The sequence below is a fragment of the Leuciscus leuciscus genome, assembly GCF_965113295.1.
Source record: "Leuciscus leuciscus genome assembly, chromosome: 12".
In the NCBI taxonomy this organism is placed as follows: domain Eukaryota; kingdom Metazoa; phylum Chordata; class Actinopteri; order Cypriniformes; family Leuciscidae; genus Leuciscus; species Leuciscus leuciscus.
Genome location: NC_138736.1, coordinates 4,881,776 through 4,903,430, shown reverse-complemented (window position 1 = coordinate 4,903,430; position 21,655 = coordinate 4,881,776). Strand labels below are relative to the sequence as shown.

At 36.7% G+C, this 21,655-nt stretch overlaps 1 protein-coding gene across 1 annotated transcript; it reads right to left on the bottom strand.

Annotated features, from left to right (window-relative positions):
• Window positions 1-5,399: 5,399 nt before the first annotated feature.
• On the bottom strand, window positions 5,400-19,182 carry LOC309510988 (uncharacterized protein). Its single transcript, XM_082186025.1, has 5 exons — window positions 19,021-19,182; window positions 11,700-11,783; window positions 9,795-9,958; window positions 8,088-8,189; window positions 5,400-6,299 (listed from the first exon to the last, which is right to left on the bottom strand). Exons 1-4 carry the CDS (start codon window positions 19,097-19,099, stop codon window positions 8,118-8,120), a joined length of 399 nt encoding a protein of 132 aa, XP_082042151.1. The 5' UTR covers window positions 19,100-19,182; the 3' UTR covers window positions 5,400-6,299; window positions 8,088-8,117.
• Window positions 19,183-21,655: the final 2,473 nt, after the last annotated feature.

The window sequence follows — 21,655 nt, the reverse complement described above, 5'->3', positions numbered from 1 at the left end:
TTTAGATGCTCCTTTATGTTTGTTCTGTGTAAAGCATTTATATATTAACTTACTATATTAAGTTTTTCTTGTTTCTATTATCATCAAGAGTTAAGGCCCGTTCTAATCAAGGTTCACACGAATTTGCGAAAACTATTAAAAACTGTGTTATGCATGCAGAGGTGGGTAGAGTACCCAAAAACTGTACTCAAGTAAAAGTACAAGTACTTATAGAAATATTTACTCAAAGTAAAAGTAAAAGTAATAATCTTAATAGTTACTTGAGTAAGAGTAAAAAAGTATCCAATGAAAAAACTACTCAAGTAGCGAGTAACTTACTTCGGATCATATAGGCCTATATTTTATATATATATATATATATATAGGCTACAGTATATATATATATATATGAAGACTTCAGATGCAAAAGCCTCTGAGTGCCATCTGAAACTTTCTTCTAAAACAAGCATTTTTATCAAGCTTGTATATTTAAGTTCAGTAATTTCACTTTAATGACAATTAATAGGTACTTTTCATTGCCATTTAAGTGAAATAACTGAACATAAACATACAAACTTGATAAAAATGCTCTTTTAGAAGAAAATTTCAGATGGTACTTAGAGGCTTTTGCATCTGAAGTCGTCATATATATATAAAATAATATTATTTAGATTTTTTTTATTTAAATGACTATTATTTTCATAAGTAGATTGGCTCTCTTTGCAACAAAAAACATTATTTCTGCCATCTGTAGTCCGAAAATCATTGCCTGTCCTTTGGTTTGTATAATAGTAACTTATACAACTACATTTGGATTATTAGACATGTAGAAATAAAGTGAATCTGCAGAGTGTTGCATTCAAAGGCATGTAATTGACACAGAGAAGAAAGAGTTAAAACTCTCCACATGTGCTCGCGCTCATGTCATGACTGATAATGAACATCTGAACACAAAAAAACAAACACAAGTACATCGACGGATCTTTTTCTGTCTGTTCTCCAAAATATAATCAAATGTTTATTTCTGCAAGCATGTTTAAACTGGTTAACTGTGTGTACGGCAGGCAAAGGCATTCGTTTTCAAGTCGAGTTCGTACGCCACTGCGCAACAATACACACAAACTACCGCAGGATGGCGGGTGTTCATAAACTGTGAACAATGGTAGCTTATTTAATGTAGAAATTAATGTATTATGTCCAAAAAACGGGTAATGTCATCCTTTCTAGTAGTGCTATCATGGCATAATAATCTGTTTGGTTGTAAAATGTATTACCTGAGTTAAATGAAATCAAATGTATCGTCCTGTGGAATCATTCATTCACAGACAGCATACGAAGATGTTCAACTAATAAAGATCTTCATCGCTGGCAAATATATGATGCATTTGAAGATTTGCTCTCACTTGACTGTACTGTAGGTCCACGGCCACTTCATCCAACGCTCTTGATGTCCTTAAAGGAGACATATCATGCTTTTAAATTGTTCCTTTTTACATATAAATCATACATTTGTAGTCTATATAAAGCGGAACTGCAATGCTTGGGTCTGAATTCCTCATTATTATAGCTCCACAGGCCCCTTTTCTACCCCTTTTCTAATGTGCTTCTGAAAGCAACTCGTTTTGGTGCGGTCTCTTTAAATAATATTGAGACACTTCATACCCCGCCCCCTCTCCAGGTTGTAGCGGTGACACTCGGTTCAACTCCACCCCGTTCGGCCATTTTTGTAGTCTGGTAGCAGAGATAGGATTATCTAGCGCACAGAAACTTTTATACACACGTTATTAACAAAATGTCAACAACGGAAGACTTGTCCAGCCAGCCTTACATGTTCGAGCCAGAGCCGGAGCGAGATGAAAATGAAGACGACGAACCTGCAGAACAACGTCTTCATATGGATGTATCGCAATGGTGTGTACTGTATTTACACATGAAACTTTGGTCTTCCGACCTTTTACCACCGTGTCGATTTATTTTGATTAATATGTCCGAGGGAGAGAGAGCAAGACAGCGTCTAGGTTGGAGACGGTGATGTCTTGTTTACACTTTCGCCTGGCTCTGAAGAGAGAGAGTGAGCGCGCGCGCGACCGGGTCTCTCTCTCTGCTCGTTCTTTCAGTTAAACATGCTCCTGTCACAAGCGCGGCAGTTCATCTAAATTAGACGGTGTAATGAAGCGTGTGGGTTACTACATCCAACAACCGAACATTTTAACTTACCCTCTCGTAACTTCTGCATCCTTTAGCTTGGACTACAAAATTGCAGCGAGAAATAATAATGGCGGATTGCTCGAAGTGTTGGGCCGGAAGTCAATGTCCTTATTTGGCAGTTCCGCTGCAAATACTGTGACGTGATAGTTCAAAAAACGTCATAGATAACAGAAAAATCTGAACCGGTTGAAAAATATGACCAAAACAGAATATAAAGATATCAACGAAGCACCTGAAGAGAATAATTTCATCTTTTCTGTACTTCTAAACACTCCAAATATACAACAAAATGCATTTAAGGGCTAAAAAAGTGCATTTAGCATGATATGTCCCCTTTAAATCTTCCTGTTACGACTCCGAGTCGAGTGTGAATTGCAATCGCTTCAGACGATTCAGTGCGTGCAGGAACTGAACAGAATCAGGAACTGAATCATTCAAACTGATTCGCGAACCGATTTAGACAGATCTACCAACTTGTTTGATGAAGTCTTTGAACAGAATCGACTCAAAAGAGTGATTCATTTGTGAATTGAGCATCGCTCAAGCCCAGAAAAAAAAGATACATCGCGCTTGGAATAAACTACGCATTTAACAACACATTGCATTAAAATAAAGTAACGAGAAGGACGTCGCCCAACGTAACGAAGTAAAAGTACAGTTTTTTCATTAGAAATGTACTCGAGTAAAAGTAATAAGTACCCACATTCAAATCTACTCTTAAAAGTACAATTTTTCCAAAAAAATACTCAAGTAAATGTAACGAAGTAAATGTACTTCGTTACTACCCACCTCTGTATGCATGCCAGGCCAATAGTTGCCGATGTCACTTTGTAAAGAAATATAACGCGCCTATATATACACACATGCACATGACATCAGCGTTTCACAAATTCACATTTTTGTATAGTTTACACAGAGACTTAGCCTGGAAATCCAGACTTAAATCTAAAAGATTAATGGTCTGGCGTCGACTAATGAAAATCGGCCAGCTCGAGGGGCGGCACCAAGCGTGCATTTGAAAATCTCACTGCACGCAATTGGATAACACTACGACCAATCACAACAATAAACCCCATACGCTTAGCTACCAGCGGAGCTAACTGGTAGATTAGACTCTTACCGTATCCGGTCGGCAAAACAGCAAAAACGTCCTTCTTGCAAAGGAAGGATTCGAGCGGTGTCTTCTGTTCCTCTTTTAGATAAAAAGCCAAGTCTAGCTCGTTCATTGTAGCGGCCAAAGCCGTTTCAAACAACTGGTGTTCATCCATAGCCATCTTGCAATGTTTACTAATGACTTCGACGTCACAGCGCTGTCGTCTTCTGTTTAGCTCGCCTCTGGCCCGCCTATATCAGATAACCCGATGTGATTGGTGCAGCTCAGATCGAGGGGCATATTTAATGAGCATCATTACTAGACACCAGAGTAACTCGCTGAGCAAATTCAACTTGTGCTCTCGCGAGAACTCTGGATTACCAGGGTAACAGAGGCTTGCATTCGAAACCCAATTTCAAAGGCTTGCATTTTCAGGTCGCCAAAACGCTGTTGTCGTGTAAACGTCCAAAACGCATTAAAAGTTTCCCGTTTTTAGTTGATAACGATGTCGTGTAAACGGCCCCTAACTCAGTCAATTGCAAGACACAACTGATCATGTGTTTTCAACATGGTGGCACCAGTCGCTCCTCTGTTTCTAGAAGACCGACTGGTCTGGACTGGTTTTTGTAATTATAATTGTGAGCACATGTCCTGAAAAGTAATGTTTGGTGAGCAAGTCAGGGAAAAGAACAATTGTAGTCTGGAAGCCTGTCTAAAAGTAAGACTGTTCAATTCCTCATTCCTTATCCCTAAAGAAGCCAGTCTGACTACAACGTCAGATTCCACCCGTGAGATTTTCCGGCGCAGAACCGGCTCCCTTTATCAGAAGCACATCTCATTTCAAATGAGCAGTACAGAACATAAACTGTCTGAAGAGCTCTGATAGCGATCCGGTTTAGATATCGCGTGTCGTCATCAGCGCTGAGCCGCGTTATAATGTTTCTGACCTTACCCTGTGTGTTTATGAACCCCCTCAGACGCCTCTGTCTGTGTTTCTCCCACTGACCTATTGACTAAGTCTTTTATGGCAGAGTAACGCTTAAAAATCATGAATATTTTACTGATTGTTGCAAGCTGCATGATATTTTTCCTCCAGTGTTAGTGATCTGATTGGCACCCACTGACAGCAGTTAAATGAATAAGTGCAGAGGCCGTTGATACGGAAAGGCTATTCCTGACACAATCGCTGCATGTTTCCGAGTGGATTTAATTGGCTAATGCTGACTAAAAACGGGCTATTTCTAAGGACGTGACCCAGAATTGTGTCAGTCTCCGTGTTGATGAAGACGTGAAACGTAAGGCTTTGAATACAGATTAACCTGAGTGCTTTTTAAAACTGATTAGTTTAAAGGGGGGGTTAATTATGATTTCACTTTTCTAACTTTAGTTAGTGTATAATGTTGCTGTTTGAGCATAAACAACATCTGCAAAGTTACAATGCTCAAAGTTCAAAGCAAATGAAAGATATTCGCTTTTAAAGCAATTGCTTTATAAAGACTACAACAAATGGCTGGTAGGAACTACACAAGCTTCCTCCAGGGTTAGTGACATCACCAACCCTCAGAATTTACATAAACCCCGCCCCCAGAACACGATTTATAGATCATCAAGACAGAATATGCTAAATAATGACTAGAAGATAACTACACATAAGCTACATAAATTCATCAACTAACCATACAGAAACGTCCTGTTGCGTTCTACATGTTGTCACTTCTTCTTGAGTCTCTCCATCATTGTCTGACTTGAACATAAAAGGCTCAACTTTTTGAGATTTTCAGTGCATGTTGATGTGAGGTAAAAGGACACGAGCTCTTGAAGCTCCGCCCCCTGTGACGGGAGCAGCGGCTCATTTGCATTTAAAGGAACAGACACAAAAGGTGCGTTTTTGCTCACCCTCAAAAAGTGACAATTTGAACATGCTGAATAAAAATATCTGTGAGGTATTTTGAGCTAAAACTTCACATACACACTCTGGGAACATCAAATACTTATTTTACATCTTGTGAAAAGGGCATTATACCACCCCTTTAACAGATGTGACATCCTGAATAATAACTTGTGATCGTGATAACCTCTTTGATGGTTGAGATCACACAGATGATAAGGCAGCAGGGAATTACTTGAAAAAATATTTATTCAGAATTTTGAAACAACACATAAAAAATGCTCAACTAGCTCACATAATCATGTGCATTTTGGTGTAAATCACCATCTCTATTTGTAATAGAATAGAATACAAAATAGAAATGTGCTTGTATCTAAGGATTACTGAGGAAATAGTGAGGCTTAGAAGAAGTGCAGTGGCGAAGAAAAGTGCCTACATGTAATATCTGCAAGAGGTCATGACCTTCGAATGACTAGAAAAGCTTGATCTAATTGTAGAAATTCAGTGTGTTTCTACAGTTTCCCCAAACATAACATGATTCCCGGTCAGTTTATATATTGCTTATGGATGAAACTGGCGTACTAAAATCGTACATTATGTACCACTGATTTGCTTGTTTCTCAACTTACCAATCTGACACATTTAGTCTCGCCATGCAATCAAATGATATACACATTATAGATGCTTTTAAAATGACTAAGTCTCATAAAAGAGACAAAAATGGCATAAAAAAAAACAGTGGACAGTGGGAAGAGAAACTTGTTTTTTTCAATTTCTTTGTTATTCAGGCTCCTCAAATCACCTGCTCTGAGTCACATCCTGAAAGAATATCCACAAAAGAACCTGTTATTATGTTTAGCCCCATTTCACATTCATTTTCCATTCCATTGATCCAGCCTTTGAGACCTTTGACCTCTGTGCGCTTGTTTTGCGGTGACAAAGAATAACGAACAATGTGTCTTTTTGTTTACAGCTTGCAAGCCGTGTGTTGTCATGGTTTGTCATTTATCCACTGCGGTGTTTGTTTGAGTGTGTGTGCATGAGCGCGCGCGTGTGTGTGTGTGTGTACTGGATGTCCAAATGTCTTCCGTTCAGGTCATCTGTCCATCTGCTCTTCCTCCTCCTGGACTTCTAGAATAATTGGAGAAACGGAAAGCCATTGAGTCTAAAGTATTAAAAGATGTTATCACTTGTTTATTGGCTAGATGTATATCTCATGAAAGGTGCAGTTGTGTGTGGCGGAGAGCAGGAGCACATGTACTGCAATGTAATGAGTGCCGAGAAGTTTGAAAACTTCAATTCTGAGGCTTCCGGACAATCATTTCAAATCACAGTAAATCACAGTAAATTCATGTGTCCCGTTACACCAACACACCCCACAAAACCTCCTGAACTCATCAATGTTTGAGTGCCCTCTGCAGACTCCAAAGAGTATCACAGATCTCTGTTCACACAGATCAGCAGCAGCACATTCAAATCATTGCATTTATATACTATATGTTTTAGTACCAAGTAACAGTGTGCACAATCAAAAGAAAACTTTAATGATATAAATATATATCACTGATATGTTTCTATATATAACACATTCATTTTTATATCAATTTAGGGATGCACTATATATCTTTGTGTTTTTATTTAATCTCTGTTTATGTAGGATATATATAAAAAAAAATAAGATTGTACTAATTTAAATGGATAATAATAGATTATGGCAAATTAAATAAAAATGGACAGTTTTTATTTTTATGAAATATTGGAGTATTTATTATCAATTATTTATCTGTGCACATCATTATTTTTATTTATTAATGTGCCTCGTAATCTTTAATCAAAAAAAATAACTTCCCCTTCCTCTTGCTGCATCTCTTCTCTTCTCTGATGACGAGGGCGGGGCAACCTGTCACTCACATGAGATCGACCAATAGCAAACCACAACCATCCAATCAATGAATTCCTCTGGACAAAATCAAGTCCCGCCCTATATTTTTTTCTTCTTCAAGAAGTCATTTCACTCAGATTTCAGTCACAATAGGGAACTAAGGGAAGAAAAGACTTCGGTTTCATGCTGACTTTAAGAGCTGTATCAGAGTGATGATAGCAAAACCTTTGGTGTTCATGCATAACAATGAGAAAAAAGAACAACCATCTTTATTAATGTTACTTTGAAATGCGCAGCTAACACTGTTTCCGGCCACACACACACACACACACACAACCCCTTGTTTTTTTGTAAACAGGTGAAACTCTGTGAAAAATTTGAATATCGTGCAAAAGTTCATTTATTTCAGTAATTCAACTTAAAAGGTGAAACTAATATTTTATATAGACTCATTATATGCAAAGTGAGATATTTCAAGCCTTTATTTGTTATAATTGTTATGATTATGGCTTACAGCTATGAAAACCTTTTCAAAAATATTCTAATTTTGAATTTTAACAATTATAAATTATATCAAATAAAGGCTTGAAATATCTCACTTTGCATGTAATGAATCTATATAATGTATTAGTTTCACCTTTTAAGTTGAATTACTGAAATAAACGAACTTTTGCACGATATTACAATTTTTCGAGTTTCACCTGTAATACCCAAATACTCTCTCTCTCTCTCTCTCTCTCTCTCTCTCTTTCTCTCTGTTTCTTCCTTTCTTTCAAACACTGCAAATAGCAATATGTATTTATCTTACAGCCTATATTATAATGTTGTGGTACATTGTTTTAGCATACAAACCATTTTAGCTTATAATGTGTTTTAACTAGCCAATCGTTTTTTTAGTGTAGCTATATCACATCAGCCATTCATCTGGGCCAGAATTTCAATATCAGTGCATCCCTAATTAATGTATCCATAAATGAATTCCCTGAATTTCCCACATGGATATGAACGCTGCATGGTGAGTGAGGTGTTTTACTCACCTGTTCACAGTGTGTAACAGGGTCCTGCTGCTATAGTAGTGTGAGCAGCTGATGAACCAGAACCAAAGTAAGAAGGGAACATACAGGCGTTGATCGAGATGCCTAAAAAATAAAAATAAATAAAAAGGTATTGTGTCAGTAAACTGCTGCCAAACAGGCTTGGGATTTAGTAGATACTCATAGATACTCAAAAGTGATCAGTTGACTTAACTTAAAAAAATTAGGAAACCCCTTGCCTTAAAATTATTAAGTTAATAAACTTCATGCTTAATTGAAAAAATTAAGTACAGTGGAATTGTCAAGGTCACATAACTTATTTTTTTCAATTAAGCATTACGTTTATTTACTGCATTTTAACGCATAAGGAAACTAAACACTTTTTACAGTGTGGACAATATTTTGAGATCTCTATGCCTGGTTGCATAAAGCACCTTAAGTTTTCCCTTAAGTATGAGATTTAAAGCGTGGTTTCCCTTTACCTACGGGAATGATTTAAAGGTGCAGTGAGTGATTTCTGAGAAACACTGTTGATATCAACCCACACAAGCACACCCCTCCCCTCCTTGCCTTCAACACGCAATGGATACCTCTTTATCATAGCTGAAGCGAAGCAAAATAATGCTTCAATGACTCTCAAAACTGTCTCGTTCTATAGCTAACATTCATCAGTTCAAAATGCATCATGTGCTCTTGTGTTTTACAGTTCTCTCCACAATGTGGAGCAGCGTGACAGTGCTTTATTGTCTGAGATTTTTCCATTGTGTGTTTAAAGCAGATGTTGCAAACGTAATGCATTTGCTTTCTCGCATGAATTCAAATGGCTTTGTATAATTAGTAGCTTGTTTTGATTAAATGTGCATGCCTAAATAAGTTGATTGGCGCACTGTTGAGAGACCACGACCCCCTCCGCATTTCCTCTGTTTACAGATGCCTTCCTTTAATGCAGAGCAGAGCCATTGTTTAACTTTACAACACACGAGGATAAGAAGCAGATGGAGCTTTCAAATAGATCCATGTTCTTAAAATAACAGGGACACCTGTTTACATTCATGTTCACTCCCAGTTTGCTTCGTCAGCAGGTCCATAGTGCCTCGTCAGACAATCCAATAAAACATGTCATTTCACCTCGCGGAGGTTTATTGCACTCATTAAACATGACTATTACCTCATCCACTGATATTTTCACAGATTAAATACAGGGATTAAATATAGAGATGGGTTTTAATTTTCTGCAATAGATCTATGTGTTTTATGGAAACAATGTGCTGTTGAAATCATCCAGATATTTTAAGTAAGTTCTGCAGCTCTGGATTTCACAATGTTTTTTTTTTCCTTTTTTCTTTTCCTGGGGTGTAAGAACAGGTCATGACATATTTCCTCATTTTTCTCAGAAGATAACACTTCTGTGTTATTGAGCAGATATATCATTTGTTCGTCATTTTGTGTAAGATGCTGAACGTCTGACCTCCGTGTTTGGAAGTTCTGTGTGGAGGAGTTCTGTCCGCCCGCAAAAAAAAAAAAAAAAACGGTAAAGTAAGCAATTCCACTTTCACAATCCCATCTCAAAGACACAAGGCTTTTGTGTCTCGGGAAGGAGATGAACCACATTACTCAGGACTTCATAATGTGTTGGGACATGTGAGTGTTTGGTGTATTCAGCATATTACAGTGCATTTGGAGGTATAAGAGAAGCGGTTGAAGAAATACCTGATTCCTATTGACTGTGGGCGCAGTGGGCTTCTGCTCATACACACTTCCATCTGTTTCTGTAAAAGTTGTTACACTTCCATCTGTTGTAAAGTTTGTTTCTTCTCCAGCGTCTGTGTCTCCTCCCATTAAAAACTTCTCTAGAACATCACTGCTGGCATTGCCTAATGAGACAGATACAGTGGATCTTGAAAAATGAGTAATCATTACACTCTAAAATAATGCTGGGTTGTCTTAACCCAATTTTGGGTCAAATATGGTCAAAACCCAAACGTTGGGTTAAAAATGTCATTCAAAAATGTAACCCAACGGGTGGGTTTGTTTGAAAAAGTGGGTTGAAACAACCCAGCATATTTGTGTGTGTATGCTTCATGCAAGTACATAAACACATACACTACTGTTCAAAGGTTTGGGTTGGTACGATATTTTGGTTACACGTTACTTTGATGCTCCCCAAACGGCAATCTACTGACTATAAGTAACTGTGTAGTTACAACTTAGTAACCCTAACCCTATCAGTCTACTAATACTCTAATGAGAGTTAGTTGACATGTAGGAGCAACGTTACTTATAGTCAAAAGTATGTCCAGAGGGGACTTTCCAAATAAAATGTGATAGATTTTTTTAAAGAAGTCTCTAATGCTCACCAATGCTTCATTTATTTCATCAATACTACAGTAAAAACAGTAATATTGCGAAATATTATTATAAATTATTATTATAAATATTATTATTACATATTTAAAATAACTGTTTTCTATTTGAATATATTTTAAAATGTAATTAATACCAGTGATACAAAGCTGAATGTTCAGTATTCATGTTCACATGATCCTTCAGAAATGCTGATTTGGTGATCAAGAATTTTTTATTATCAATGTTGAAAACAGTTGTGATGCCGAATATTTTTGTAATATGTTTTCCAGGATCTTTGGATGAATAGAAAGAAAGAATCTTACTGACCCCAAACTTTTGAACGGTACATTGGGCTTTGGTTTTTTGATGATAATGATGATGATGATGATGATGATGATCAATGTACAGTATACTGATATGGCCTTTAATTCATTCTTATACTGTAGTTGCAGTCAGCAGTGTGTCGTATATTGTGACTTTTCTATAGTTTTACCGGGATGAGAAACAATCCCATTAGAATTCCCACATGCATAATTAGTGTATGACTAAGATTTCTTCTCAGATTATATCTCATATATATCATATATCAGTGTCATGAGCTGGACCTCCTGCTGTAATAATGAATGACACTCTGGGGTGTCGGCTAATTAGTTAATTAAAACTACATGAAAATGACGGGAAGACTTAAAAGGTGCACTAGTGGCCAAAAGTGACGTCTGGATGGGAATATTTGTTTTTAATGACCCTACAAGTTCGATTAAACCATTAAAATATGAGGACATTTTTTTCTTATTTTTTATTTATTAAATTTTTTTTAAATATGAGGGAAGACTAAAACACTAAACTTGGTTACGGTATTTATCTGACACATTTTTTTGGCAAAAAAGGCAAGCTACAGGTTTACTTTACTATGCAAAAAAAAGGAAAATGAAAAGAAAGAAAAATGCATAAAACAAAATGCTCACATGAAAAAGCATACATTGACTACAACATAATCAGTTATTAATATTTCAGCTCTCTGTTGTTTTTGCATGTGTTCATAATTTCTTTGATTGACAGCCTGGCCAAAAATGTTAATGTTTCATTGCGAATAAAACTATTGACTCCAAGCACAACTAGCATTATGCTTACAAAATCTTTAAAACAACCTTTTAATATTTGGATAAAGGGTGAAGTCTTCCTGGACCGGACGTCACTTTTGGCCACTACTGTGTGTGAAGAACCTGAAAGAACCTTTACAAGTTTATATAGAACCCATTGAAAACCTACTGAAGAACCCGAACGTTGAGTTGTAGTCGTACTCCGGGGTATGAGTGGAATCATAGTCATAATTATATTGGTCCTCCTCAACACCTGCGAAGACAAAAGAGATTTGATTTAGCTGTTATTTGTGGAAAAACATACAATTGTGGGAAACAATGTGGAAGTCAGCATCTGGACAGATCACTCAACATGCCTCAATATGCACTCACACCAGGCAGACAGGGATTATGTCAGCCATTAATTATGACTTCATTTCACAAACACAATTAATGCTTTGAACATTATCTGGCCATCTTCACCGGCCAACACAACTCCGTCACCTCACCGAACCATAGAGGACATTGTTTGCCATTGAAAAGAAGCAGTGTCAGTAATTTGAGATCTTTGTATTGCCTCTCACATACTATTGCCATTTGTCAGTTATGTGAGAGCATTCAGCATGACATTCCTTCTTCCCAAGCATCCTGTCTTTTCCTGCATATGTGATACTGCGAGATTACTGGGGACGGTTAATGAATGAAGAGCCAGCAGTAACATCTGTGAAGCCGGTTCTGTCAGGCTCAAGAGATTGAGAAAAGACATTTGTTTAAACAAATGTGAACATTCGTTTACATTTGAGTTATTTAGATCGGATAACCGTTCATAAGTTTGGGGTGGGTAACAATTTTTTTTTTTTTTTTTTGAAAGAAGCCTCTTTTGCTCTTGGGCTGCAAAAATACAATAAAAACAGTAATAATTGTATTATTAAATAAAAAAATAAATCTGTTTTAAAATAGTTATTTGGATGGATTATGAATTGTAATTTATTTCTGTGATGATAAAGCTGAATTTTCAGCATCATTACTCCAGTCTTCAGTGTCACATGATCCTGATTTGATGCATTTCTGGGGCCGGTTTCACAAAGATAGACTTTGACTATGGCTTAGATATAGTAGATAGTCAGACTTCGGATAGACATCTAAATCAGACTGTTGCACAAAGCACTTAAGACTCTGACTATCTTAAGTAGGACTACACTGCAATGCATTCTGGGTAAATTTAGACACTTTTCAAAACAAAAAACATGGCGGATCGAGTAAGCGCATTCAACCGCTCAGTGCAGTTTACCCCAGCGGAAGATATGTGTTTGTTGGAGGAGTATAACAGTTACAAGGACATTTTACTTGGGGAAATTTAGCGGAGAATGTAATAACAAGAAGAAATGTTTCAATTATGAGCCATTTTCCCTTTTCTTTTGGCTGTTTGTAATGTAACTGATTGTTACTGCTGAATGCCAAGGTAACACATAGTCTTAGACCTAAGTTAGCCTGGGGGTAAGGTGTCTAATTTTTTGGGTCTAAATTAAGTCAGTCTTTATTCATTCTAATATGCTGATTTGATGCATTTCTGGGGCCGGTTTCACAAAGATAGACTTTGACTATGGCTTAGATATAGTAGATAGTCAGAGTTCGGATAGACATCTAAATCAGACCGTTGCACAAAGCACTTAAGACTCTGACTATCTTAAGTAGGACTACACTGCAATGCATTCTGGGTAAATTAAGACACCTTTCAACAAAAAACATGGCGGATCGAGTAAGCGCATTCAACCGCTCAGTGCAGTTTACCCCAGTGGAAAATATGTGTTTGTTGGAGGAGTATAACAGTTACATGGACGTTTTACTTGGGAAATTTAGCGGAGAATGTAGTAACAAGAAGAAATGTTTAAATTATGAGCCATTTTCCCTTTTCTTTTGGCTGTTTGTAATGTAACTGATTGTTACTGCTGAATGTCAAGGTAACAGAGTCTTAGACCTAAGTTAGCCTGGGGTAAGGTGTCTAATTTTTTTGGTCTAAATTAAGTCAGTCTTTATTCTTGTGAAACAGTCTAACTTGCATTAGACTAGTCTATGAGCTAATTTTAGACTTGTCTAACACTATAGACCGGTCTAAAATAGCTTTGTGAAACAAGTTGAAAAACTTTTTTCAGGATTCTTTGATGAATAGAAAGTTCAAAAGAACAGCATTTATTTGAAACAGAAATCTTTTGTAAGATTATAAATGTGTTGCTGCCACTTTTGATCAATTTAATGTGATTTTGTTGAATAAACATTTTTTTTTTTTTAACTGGCCATTTCAACAGATTTTTTCAAAGGTAAATTAATAAGATCCTAAATGTATTTTATTCGAGTGTAGGAATGCTTGAAAAAGACAACAAGAGGCAAGGCATCATGGGATGTGTAATCAGTCAGCTTGTCATTGCATTAAACCCTGAGCTTCAGGATCATGGCTGGCACTATAAATCATCAGAATCATATGGAAATCTTCGAAACCTTTGGGCCACCGTGTATTTATGGCACTGGATGCACAGAATTCCCTTCAGTAGTGATTCTCCTCAGAGTTCAGTTTTGATGGGATCGGACCCCAGAAGCTGGAAAAATAATCCGTCAGGCTTTTCCTCTTACATCTTCCTCATTTATACAGCTGTTCAGCGAGACCAAGGTGATCAGTGTCAGTGTTTTTTCTTCAGGGAACGTGAATGATATCCAGACTACACCTGGGAGTTCAGCCCAAGAATCCCACCTCATGTGCCTTAGGCTTATCTGGATTTGTCTGACTCCATTTACTTTGAACTTTTTAGGGAGAAAGGCAAATATCAGATGTCAGAGTAGAAAAGGATTGTTAAAAGCTCTTTTCCATTGTAATTTACACCCGGACACATTGTAAAAATTGGTGTCAGCAATTGTTTTCTTGCGGTGCGGATCTTCTGTGTGGTTCAATAGTATTCATGACTCAGAATCCATTTTCACATGGCTATTTGGAATACTCGATTCTTATTGGTTAATCGCAATATCCAGTGGTCAGATATTTCCCAATATTCTCCATCATAAAGGCAACACTGTATATTAGTTCGCTGAAGTTTCTACTTTCATGTTTCTCGTATTACACTCGGATTCACTCGTTTCATACAAATATCTTAGTCATCAGAAGCCATTTTCTCCACACATAAGAAAAAAAAATCTAAATTATGACAAAATGTTGTAATTATGAGTTAAAAAGATAATTATGACATTCAGATTTTGACAGATTTTGACTTTTTATGTCATAAATATGACTTAATTTATTCTTAATTCTATGCCTTAATAGTTATAATTTTGACTATTTATGTTATAATTATGATTTACCAAAGCATAATTTTTTTTCTTATGTGGCGGAAGTTGCTGTGAACATTCCCTTCAGTATTAATATTACTGTAATATTGTTTGTCTTGTCACTAGGTGTGTACATTTTAATGGACAATTAGTAACTGGCATTGAGAGTTGATGAATAGCTGGTGTCAATTTATTGTCAGTCTCTTCATACCTTATTTTATTTCACTGTCGTTTGGAAAATAATTATTAAATAAAAAGTTTATGCACACTTTAGTTTAGGCTCCAATTCTCACTATTAACTAGTTGCTTATTAGCACGCATATAACTAAGATATTGGCTGTTTATTAGTACTTATTAAGCACATATTAATGCCTTATTCTGCATGACCATATTCTATATCCCTTAATCCAACCCAATACCAGTAATAAGAAGTTTATATAGAGACTAAAGTCATAGATAATAGTGAGAATTGGACACTAATCAAATTTTTTGCTTTATGTGAAGTGTAAAAACCTGTTCTTTCTTATGTAAAATATTAATTGTATTTTTTTTTTTCTGTTAATTTCACACATAGAAATTTATGAATAATATTTTTTTTTAATGAATGATCTAAGTTCAACATCATGGAGATTAGTTACGAAGCACATTTTAGATTTACATTATTTCTTATTGTAGATGAGAGTGTTTGATTGACAGCATCATGGAACCCGAAACCCAAATGTTTTGCCATACATGACCAAGAAATGACACTTGGCTTTTGCATCATGGCTGTTTGCCAGCACCATTAGTTCCCTAAACCGTTTCCCAGACTTGCCTTGCTTTATCATTACAATCTCCGCTGAAGGAACAAGCAGTGAGAAGAATGCTCTGAGCAATCTTTCTTCATCATCCATGTCCTCAATGTTCTTTTCAGACCAATCATGATCAAACTTACATGCAGTCATACCTCTTTGGAGACATCTAATAATCATCCGCAAGCATAATCTTTTCACTTTCTCTTGGGATTCGTGGGAAACAGGGCCGAGTTAATACCTGGATCAACACCAATAAACAAGTGGTACCATAAACAGCGTGAGGCTCAGCGCTGGGATGTCTGGTGGCCAGGTCTGTGGTCAGAAATAGGGGTACAGTAGGAGTCCATTTCTGTCCCCCGAGGTACAATCTACACTAACGTACCCCATAGGGCTTATTATTGGACCTCAAGGTACCTTTTTGAGGGTCAAAATGCATTAAAAGGTACATATATGTACCGTTTCTTTTAAAGATTAAGGTACAATATTGTACCCTTGAGGGTACAGCCCCAGTGACAAGCCATTCTACCACTAAAGGTACAATTATGTACTTTATTTTCTGCGAGTGCATGCCATGTGTGGTTTATTTTAAAGTCATCATCCCTAGGGTACAGCAGTCACTGTCTGACTTTATTAAGTGCCATCTGAAAACTGAGTCCCATACATCCCACAACTCGCGCTATGGGTTCTTATCCAAACATTATCGTGCCCCCTTAATCAGATTAGCTTTCCTAAACAAAGACACAAAAATAACAGTATTGTGTTTTGACTGCAAGTTAACCTGGTGGATTTTAGGGTGAAGGTATTCACATGCCCCACTGAATGAGTTCTCCTTTCAAGTTCTCCTTAGGCGAGGAAAGTTAATGAAGCTGAGCTGTGAAGCTATAACTCAAACACGTGCACCACGTTAAATGGCCTTTTTTTATCCTCCTTGTCACATTGCCACTGAGATATGAACACAATTCCAGAGTTTAAAGGGTTCAACATACTATCTGGCTGTTGTCCAACTTCATGTTCTCAGTGTAGACTATAAAACCCAACCTGGTCACACCAAACACACAGCGAACAAGCTGGAACACGAAAGAAAAAAAAAGTAGTGAAAGCTAAGTACAAGAATAGTGCGTTTTAAGCTGTGATTGACAATTCGTATAGCAGTCACTGACTAACATAGTTTCTCGTGAGGCATTGGGAAATTTAGTCAGGCGGAACTTGACCCTTCAACTCCCACCAACCACCATCAGTCATTCAAAAGCCCCCAAAACTTGTGATTTCAAGATGTTATCCTAAAGAAATGTCAAAACAAGCATGAACTCAAAGTTATGAAAATATCTTTAAGGTAAGACTTCACTCCCATAATGATTTTTGGCCAATGTTTCTCCTTATTGCTTTACACAAACCCCATGAGGTGTTGGGTTCAGTCCAACAGTAAAGCATGTTACTCATCTCATGATATCTGCTTTATTAATTCCTATCTTTTGTTTTTAATGAATTGATTCATAAAATCCCCATGCAGGCTCTTGGCACATACAGTCGTGCGCATTCCCAAGCGCAGGCTCCCAAGCGCTCCGGCACATGTCAGCGTAAATTCTCGGCGTGCACTAAAAGCGAACAACAAATCTAGTGGTAAATCTTCCCTGTGAAGCTTTTATTCTTGCTAAGGATATCATTCAGTCTTCTGCTCCTAATTATCACTTATTGTAGTTCTGCGCCACAATGATGTCATGGATGTTCTGTCACTTCCTCAAGACAAAAGAGCAAATTCCTGCCGGTTTCTGCTGGTAGTCGATGAACAGAGCAAGAGAAGGAAGTCGGAGCGGTGAGTGTGTGTGTCGACAGAAAACAGCTGTGCGGGGAACACGGTGGGATTACTTTGCCCTCGTGATTGTTATGACCCCCTGGGGCCGTCTGTCATGCCGAAGACTTAGCGCTGGATTGCACTGTCATACAACTCCATAAGGATGCACTTTTGTGTCCTTTTCCCTGGGAATTCCCAAACCAAGTTATCTCGAGTGTGACTTTAAGGTTTAACAAGTGCCATGACTAACGCAATACTTTGCTCAGACAAAATGCAGAACATGTTTTAGACGATACTTCCTCTTTTGTTTTCTTCAGTATCTATTATTATTTAAAATATTTTTTTTCTTTTTTTTAAGGTCGCTTTAACCATAAATAACTATTTCTACCTGATTTAACCCTTAATGTATTTTTTTTTTTTTTTTTTTTTTTTTGGAATAACCTAAAGGATTTAGGGTGATTTTTAATATTTTTGGATTAATAAGTTAATTCATTCATTCATTCATTTAGATGTTACCACATTGCCACATTTTCAGTGTACCGGCTCCAGATCAATAACTAAGCTTGAAAACTTTACGAAAATATAGAAGTCTTCTTGTGCACTCAAAGACACAAATCAAAACCAGATTCCCACAACACACACTTTTCCTGTCAGCGGATCTCTGCATGCTCATAAACATATTTTGTGTCAATACAGTGAGAATTTTTTTTTTAACCTAATTCAGGAATTTTCGAACTATTTGTGGGATGCAGAGCGGGAAAAGAAATGAGGGTCGTGCAAAAGTCACTTGGCTGCAGATAAGTTAACGTTTCAGTGAATGACACACACATACACACACATACACACACACACACACACACACACACACACACACACACACACACACACACACACACACACACACACACACACACACACACACACACACACACACAGTTTAGTCTAGGGCTGCATGACATACCAGCATTAAATAGAAATCTTACAGCTTCTGGACCCCCATCTCAAATATTCTGGTGGGTCTTGAGATAGATTGTGGGTTCTGGAATGGAAATGTTTGGGAACCCCAATCAACCTAAATGCATTGAGTTGGACCAACACTAAACACAGAACTAACAAAATTATACCTTTCTTTCTTCTGTGGAACATAAAGGATATATTTTGAAAATGGGTTGTTTTGTCAACACAGTGAAAATCAATGTTGTTTTGGACCCCATAGACCTCCATTGCACGGACAAAACATTCTTTAAAATATGCGTGTGTGTGTGTGTGTGTGTGTGTGTGTGTGTGTGTGTGTTCCGCAGATGAAGGAAAAACTCAACATGGAACAACATGAAAGGTAAATTATAAGTTATGATTTGCATATCCCTATGAGGAAACAATTGCAAGTTACCACTTTTCTACAGGTTTCTCAGCCTCAAATACAACACATGCAAACATCTTTTCAAATGCTAAATTTTTAGAACTTTTTATCTCGCACTAGATCTGTCTCATTCCAAACATAGCAAGTTCCCACATTGAAGTCAATCTCGGTCTCGCTCTCACACACACACACACACACACACACACACACACACACACACACACACACACACACACACACACTCACTCACCCCAGCAGAGCGGCAGCAGTAGGAGAGTTCCTGCCAAACACACTGATATCATCACACAGCGCTGAGGTAGTCTTGCCATGTCGCTCTCAAGTGTTGGTGTGTGTGTGTGTGTGTGTGTGCAGCCTCCACGCTGTGCCTCTGAATGACTGCAGAGTGTGAGTGTGTGTGAGGAGAGGAAACCGCCTGGAGAAGGGGTGGGAGGAAGGAGTAAGAGGGGGTGGGAACTCAAAAATCTTAGATGCCTCATTCATTTGTTAACTAACACCTCCTTTAAACAATACCAGTGTCTGTCTCAACCCTGAGAGTGGATCAGGGCTACAGCTGATGTGACTCTCATTCATTTGAATGGGTTTATTTTTAGTAATATGGAATTTTAAGATAGACGAGAGATGAAAAGACTGACCCGGGGTTGGGATGTGGGTCACAGAGCGCACAGAAAGCAGATGTAAATGTCATCCACGCAGCTGTGTGACTCTGCTGTTTGTCAACTGATCTTGATTAGTGATATACTTGGATGCCTGCTGTGCCTTTAATGGTTCGGAAAAGATGTTTCAAGATCAGTTAACAAAGGCATTTAATGTCGCCCAACAAGAAACTTCAGAAAGTGCTTAAAACACTGCATATTATTATAGGGTTTTGAACATGATTTCATGATAATACCATGATTTTTATTTTATTTTTGTACAGTAGTAGTTTTCCAAGTACCTTAAACAGCAGAGGTTTTCCAAGTTTTTAATGCCAAGGACTCCTGCGTATCCCCTATCCTAAATATTGCTCCAAAACCAGCATTAGTGAGCCAGTTAAAGAAAAGAAAAAAACAAATCTGTAGAAAGGAAAAAGAGATTTAAAAAATCTTCAATACAATATTTGTAAAATATATTAAAAAAATATTTTATATATAATAGTTTAATGTTTTAAATATTTAATCATTAATCACATTTTTTATTTTTTAACATTTAAAGATTTTTATTTATAATATAATTAGTTTTATTACAATAATTCTTAGAATATTTGTCCAATATTTCAACATTTATTTTTTATATATAATAGTTTAATGTTTTACATATTTAATCTTTAATCACATTTTTATTTAATTTTTTAACATTTAAACATTTTTAAATGTATTATTTTTTTAAATGATAATAATTAATTCTTATTATAATATTTGTAAAATATTTAAACATTTATTTAATATATAATAGTTTAATGTTTTAAATGATTTAATCTTGAATCACATTTTTATTTATTTTTAACATTTAAAGATTTTTATTTATAATATATTTTATTATTATAATTCTTATAATATTTGTCAAATATTTAAACATTTATTTTTATATATAATTGTTTAATGTTTTAAAAATAATCATTAATCACATTTTTATTTATTTTTAACATTTAAAGATTTTTTTTATAATATATTTTTATTAAAATAATTCTTATAATATTTGTCCAATATTTCAACATTTATTTTTATATATAATTGTTAAATGTTTTAAATCTTTAATCATTAATCAAATTTTTTTTTTACATTTTTATTTATTTATTTATTTATAATATTATTTAGTTGCAACACATGTGCATATTTGCTTTGTATTTCTTACTGTTAAAATACATTTCATATATTTTTCTTTCAAATTTCCCCCCTAGCACCCCCTTGAAAAACAACTTGAAGTACCTGCCCTAAAGTACAGTTAAAATACTACGATACATGGACATGCAATGAATATCGTTCAGCAACAACGAGTTATAAAAACTCTCACTTGAAAAAGTAAAAACTCAAGGACGCAGAGAAGTTTAAACACACCGACAGTTGTTTTACTTTCACGTGTCAAATCTTAAAAAAAAAAAGGTGAATATCTTTGCATGCAGGTCCCACAGCATTAGAAACCTCTGCTATGCAAGTGCCAGATGTTTGTGAGTTCTTCAGTGAGGAGGCAGGGGGTTTCGACCGGCCCATCCTTTCTACTCAGCAGGGGCTTGAGGAGAGGCTCAAGGTGCATAGAGATGGACTCCAGTAGCAGGAAAGACCAGAGCGCAGGGGGTGTTTCAGTGAAGTACGTAAATGAATGAATATTCTGAGCCTTTCTTTCCTGTCTTTGCTGCACTGATGTGGCCCGTTCCCCAGCCCTCGCTCTTGGCTCTCTTCAAACCCTCTCCACAACCCCCAGCTGTGTGAAGTGGACCGTGGGACTGTGTGGGTGAGCTGTGCATCCGTGAGACAAGACAAGCACCTCCTACAACCAGTTAAGATCCATTTCCATGCTTTAAAAAGCCTAGTCATCTTATTTCAATCCTAGTCTGTGCCCGTGGGCTGCAGACACACCCTTGGTTTATGTGGAAATCTGAGATGACTAACTTTTAAAAGAGAGCAAAACCTCAGACTGACTGCAGGGAGACTGTCAGTGCCCACATGGGTCATACAGTGGGAGACGGCCATGTTTGCTACTGTGCAAGGTGCCAATTCAAACAAACCCCAGTGTATTATTGCTCCTCGGTTTGAGGAAGAGGATTTATGTGTTCGGTGCGTACGGTAGTATATTAATTTTGTGTTGCTCTTTTACTTGAGTGTAATTTCTCAGGGTTTGACATGAGTAAAGATGCCGTCTGACTCAAAAATATATCTTTTTTTTTTTAT

What these genes read in the sequence shown, in the direction of transcription:
- LOC309510988 (XM_082186025.1), bottom strand. Translation starts at nt 19,099, where the DNA reads ATGGCAAGACTACCTCAGCGCTGTGTGATGATATCAGTGTGTTTGGCA. An exon ending in CTCAACGTTCGGGTTCTTCA is followed by an intron (nt 9,959 to 11,699) that starts GTAGGTTTTCAA and finishes CTGTCTCATTAG; the next exon opens with GCAATGCCAGCAGTGATGTT. An exon ending in CCACAGTCAATAGGAATCAG is followed by an intron (nt 8,190 to 9,794) that starts GTATTTCTTCAA and finishes TTTATTTTTTAG; the next exon opens with GCATCTCGATCAACGCCTGT.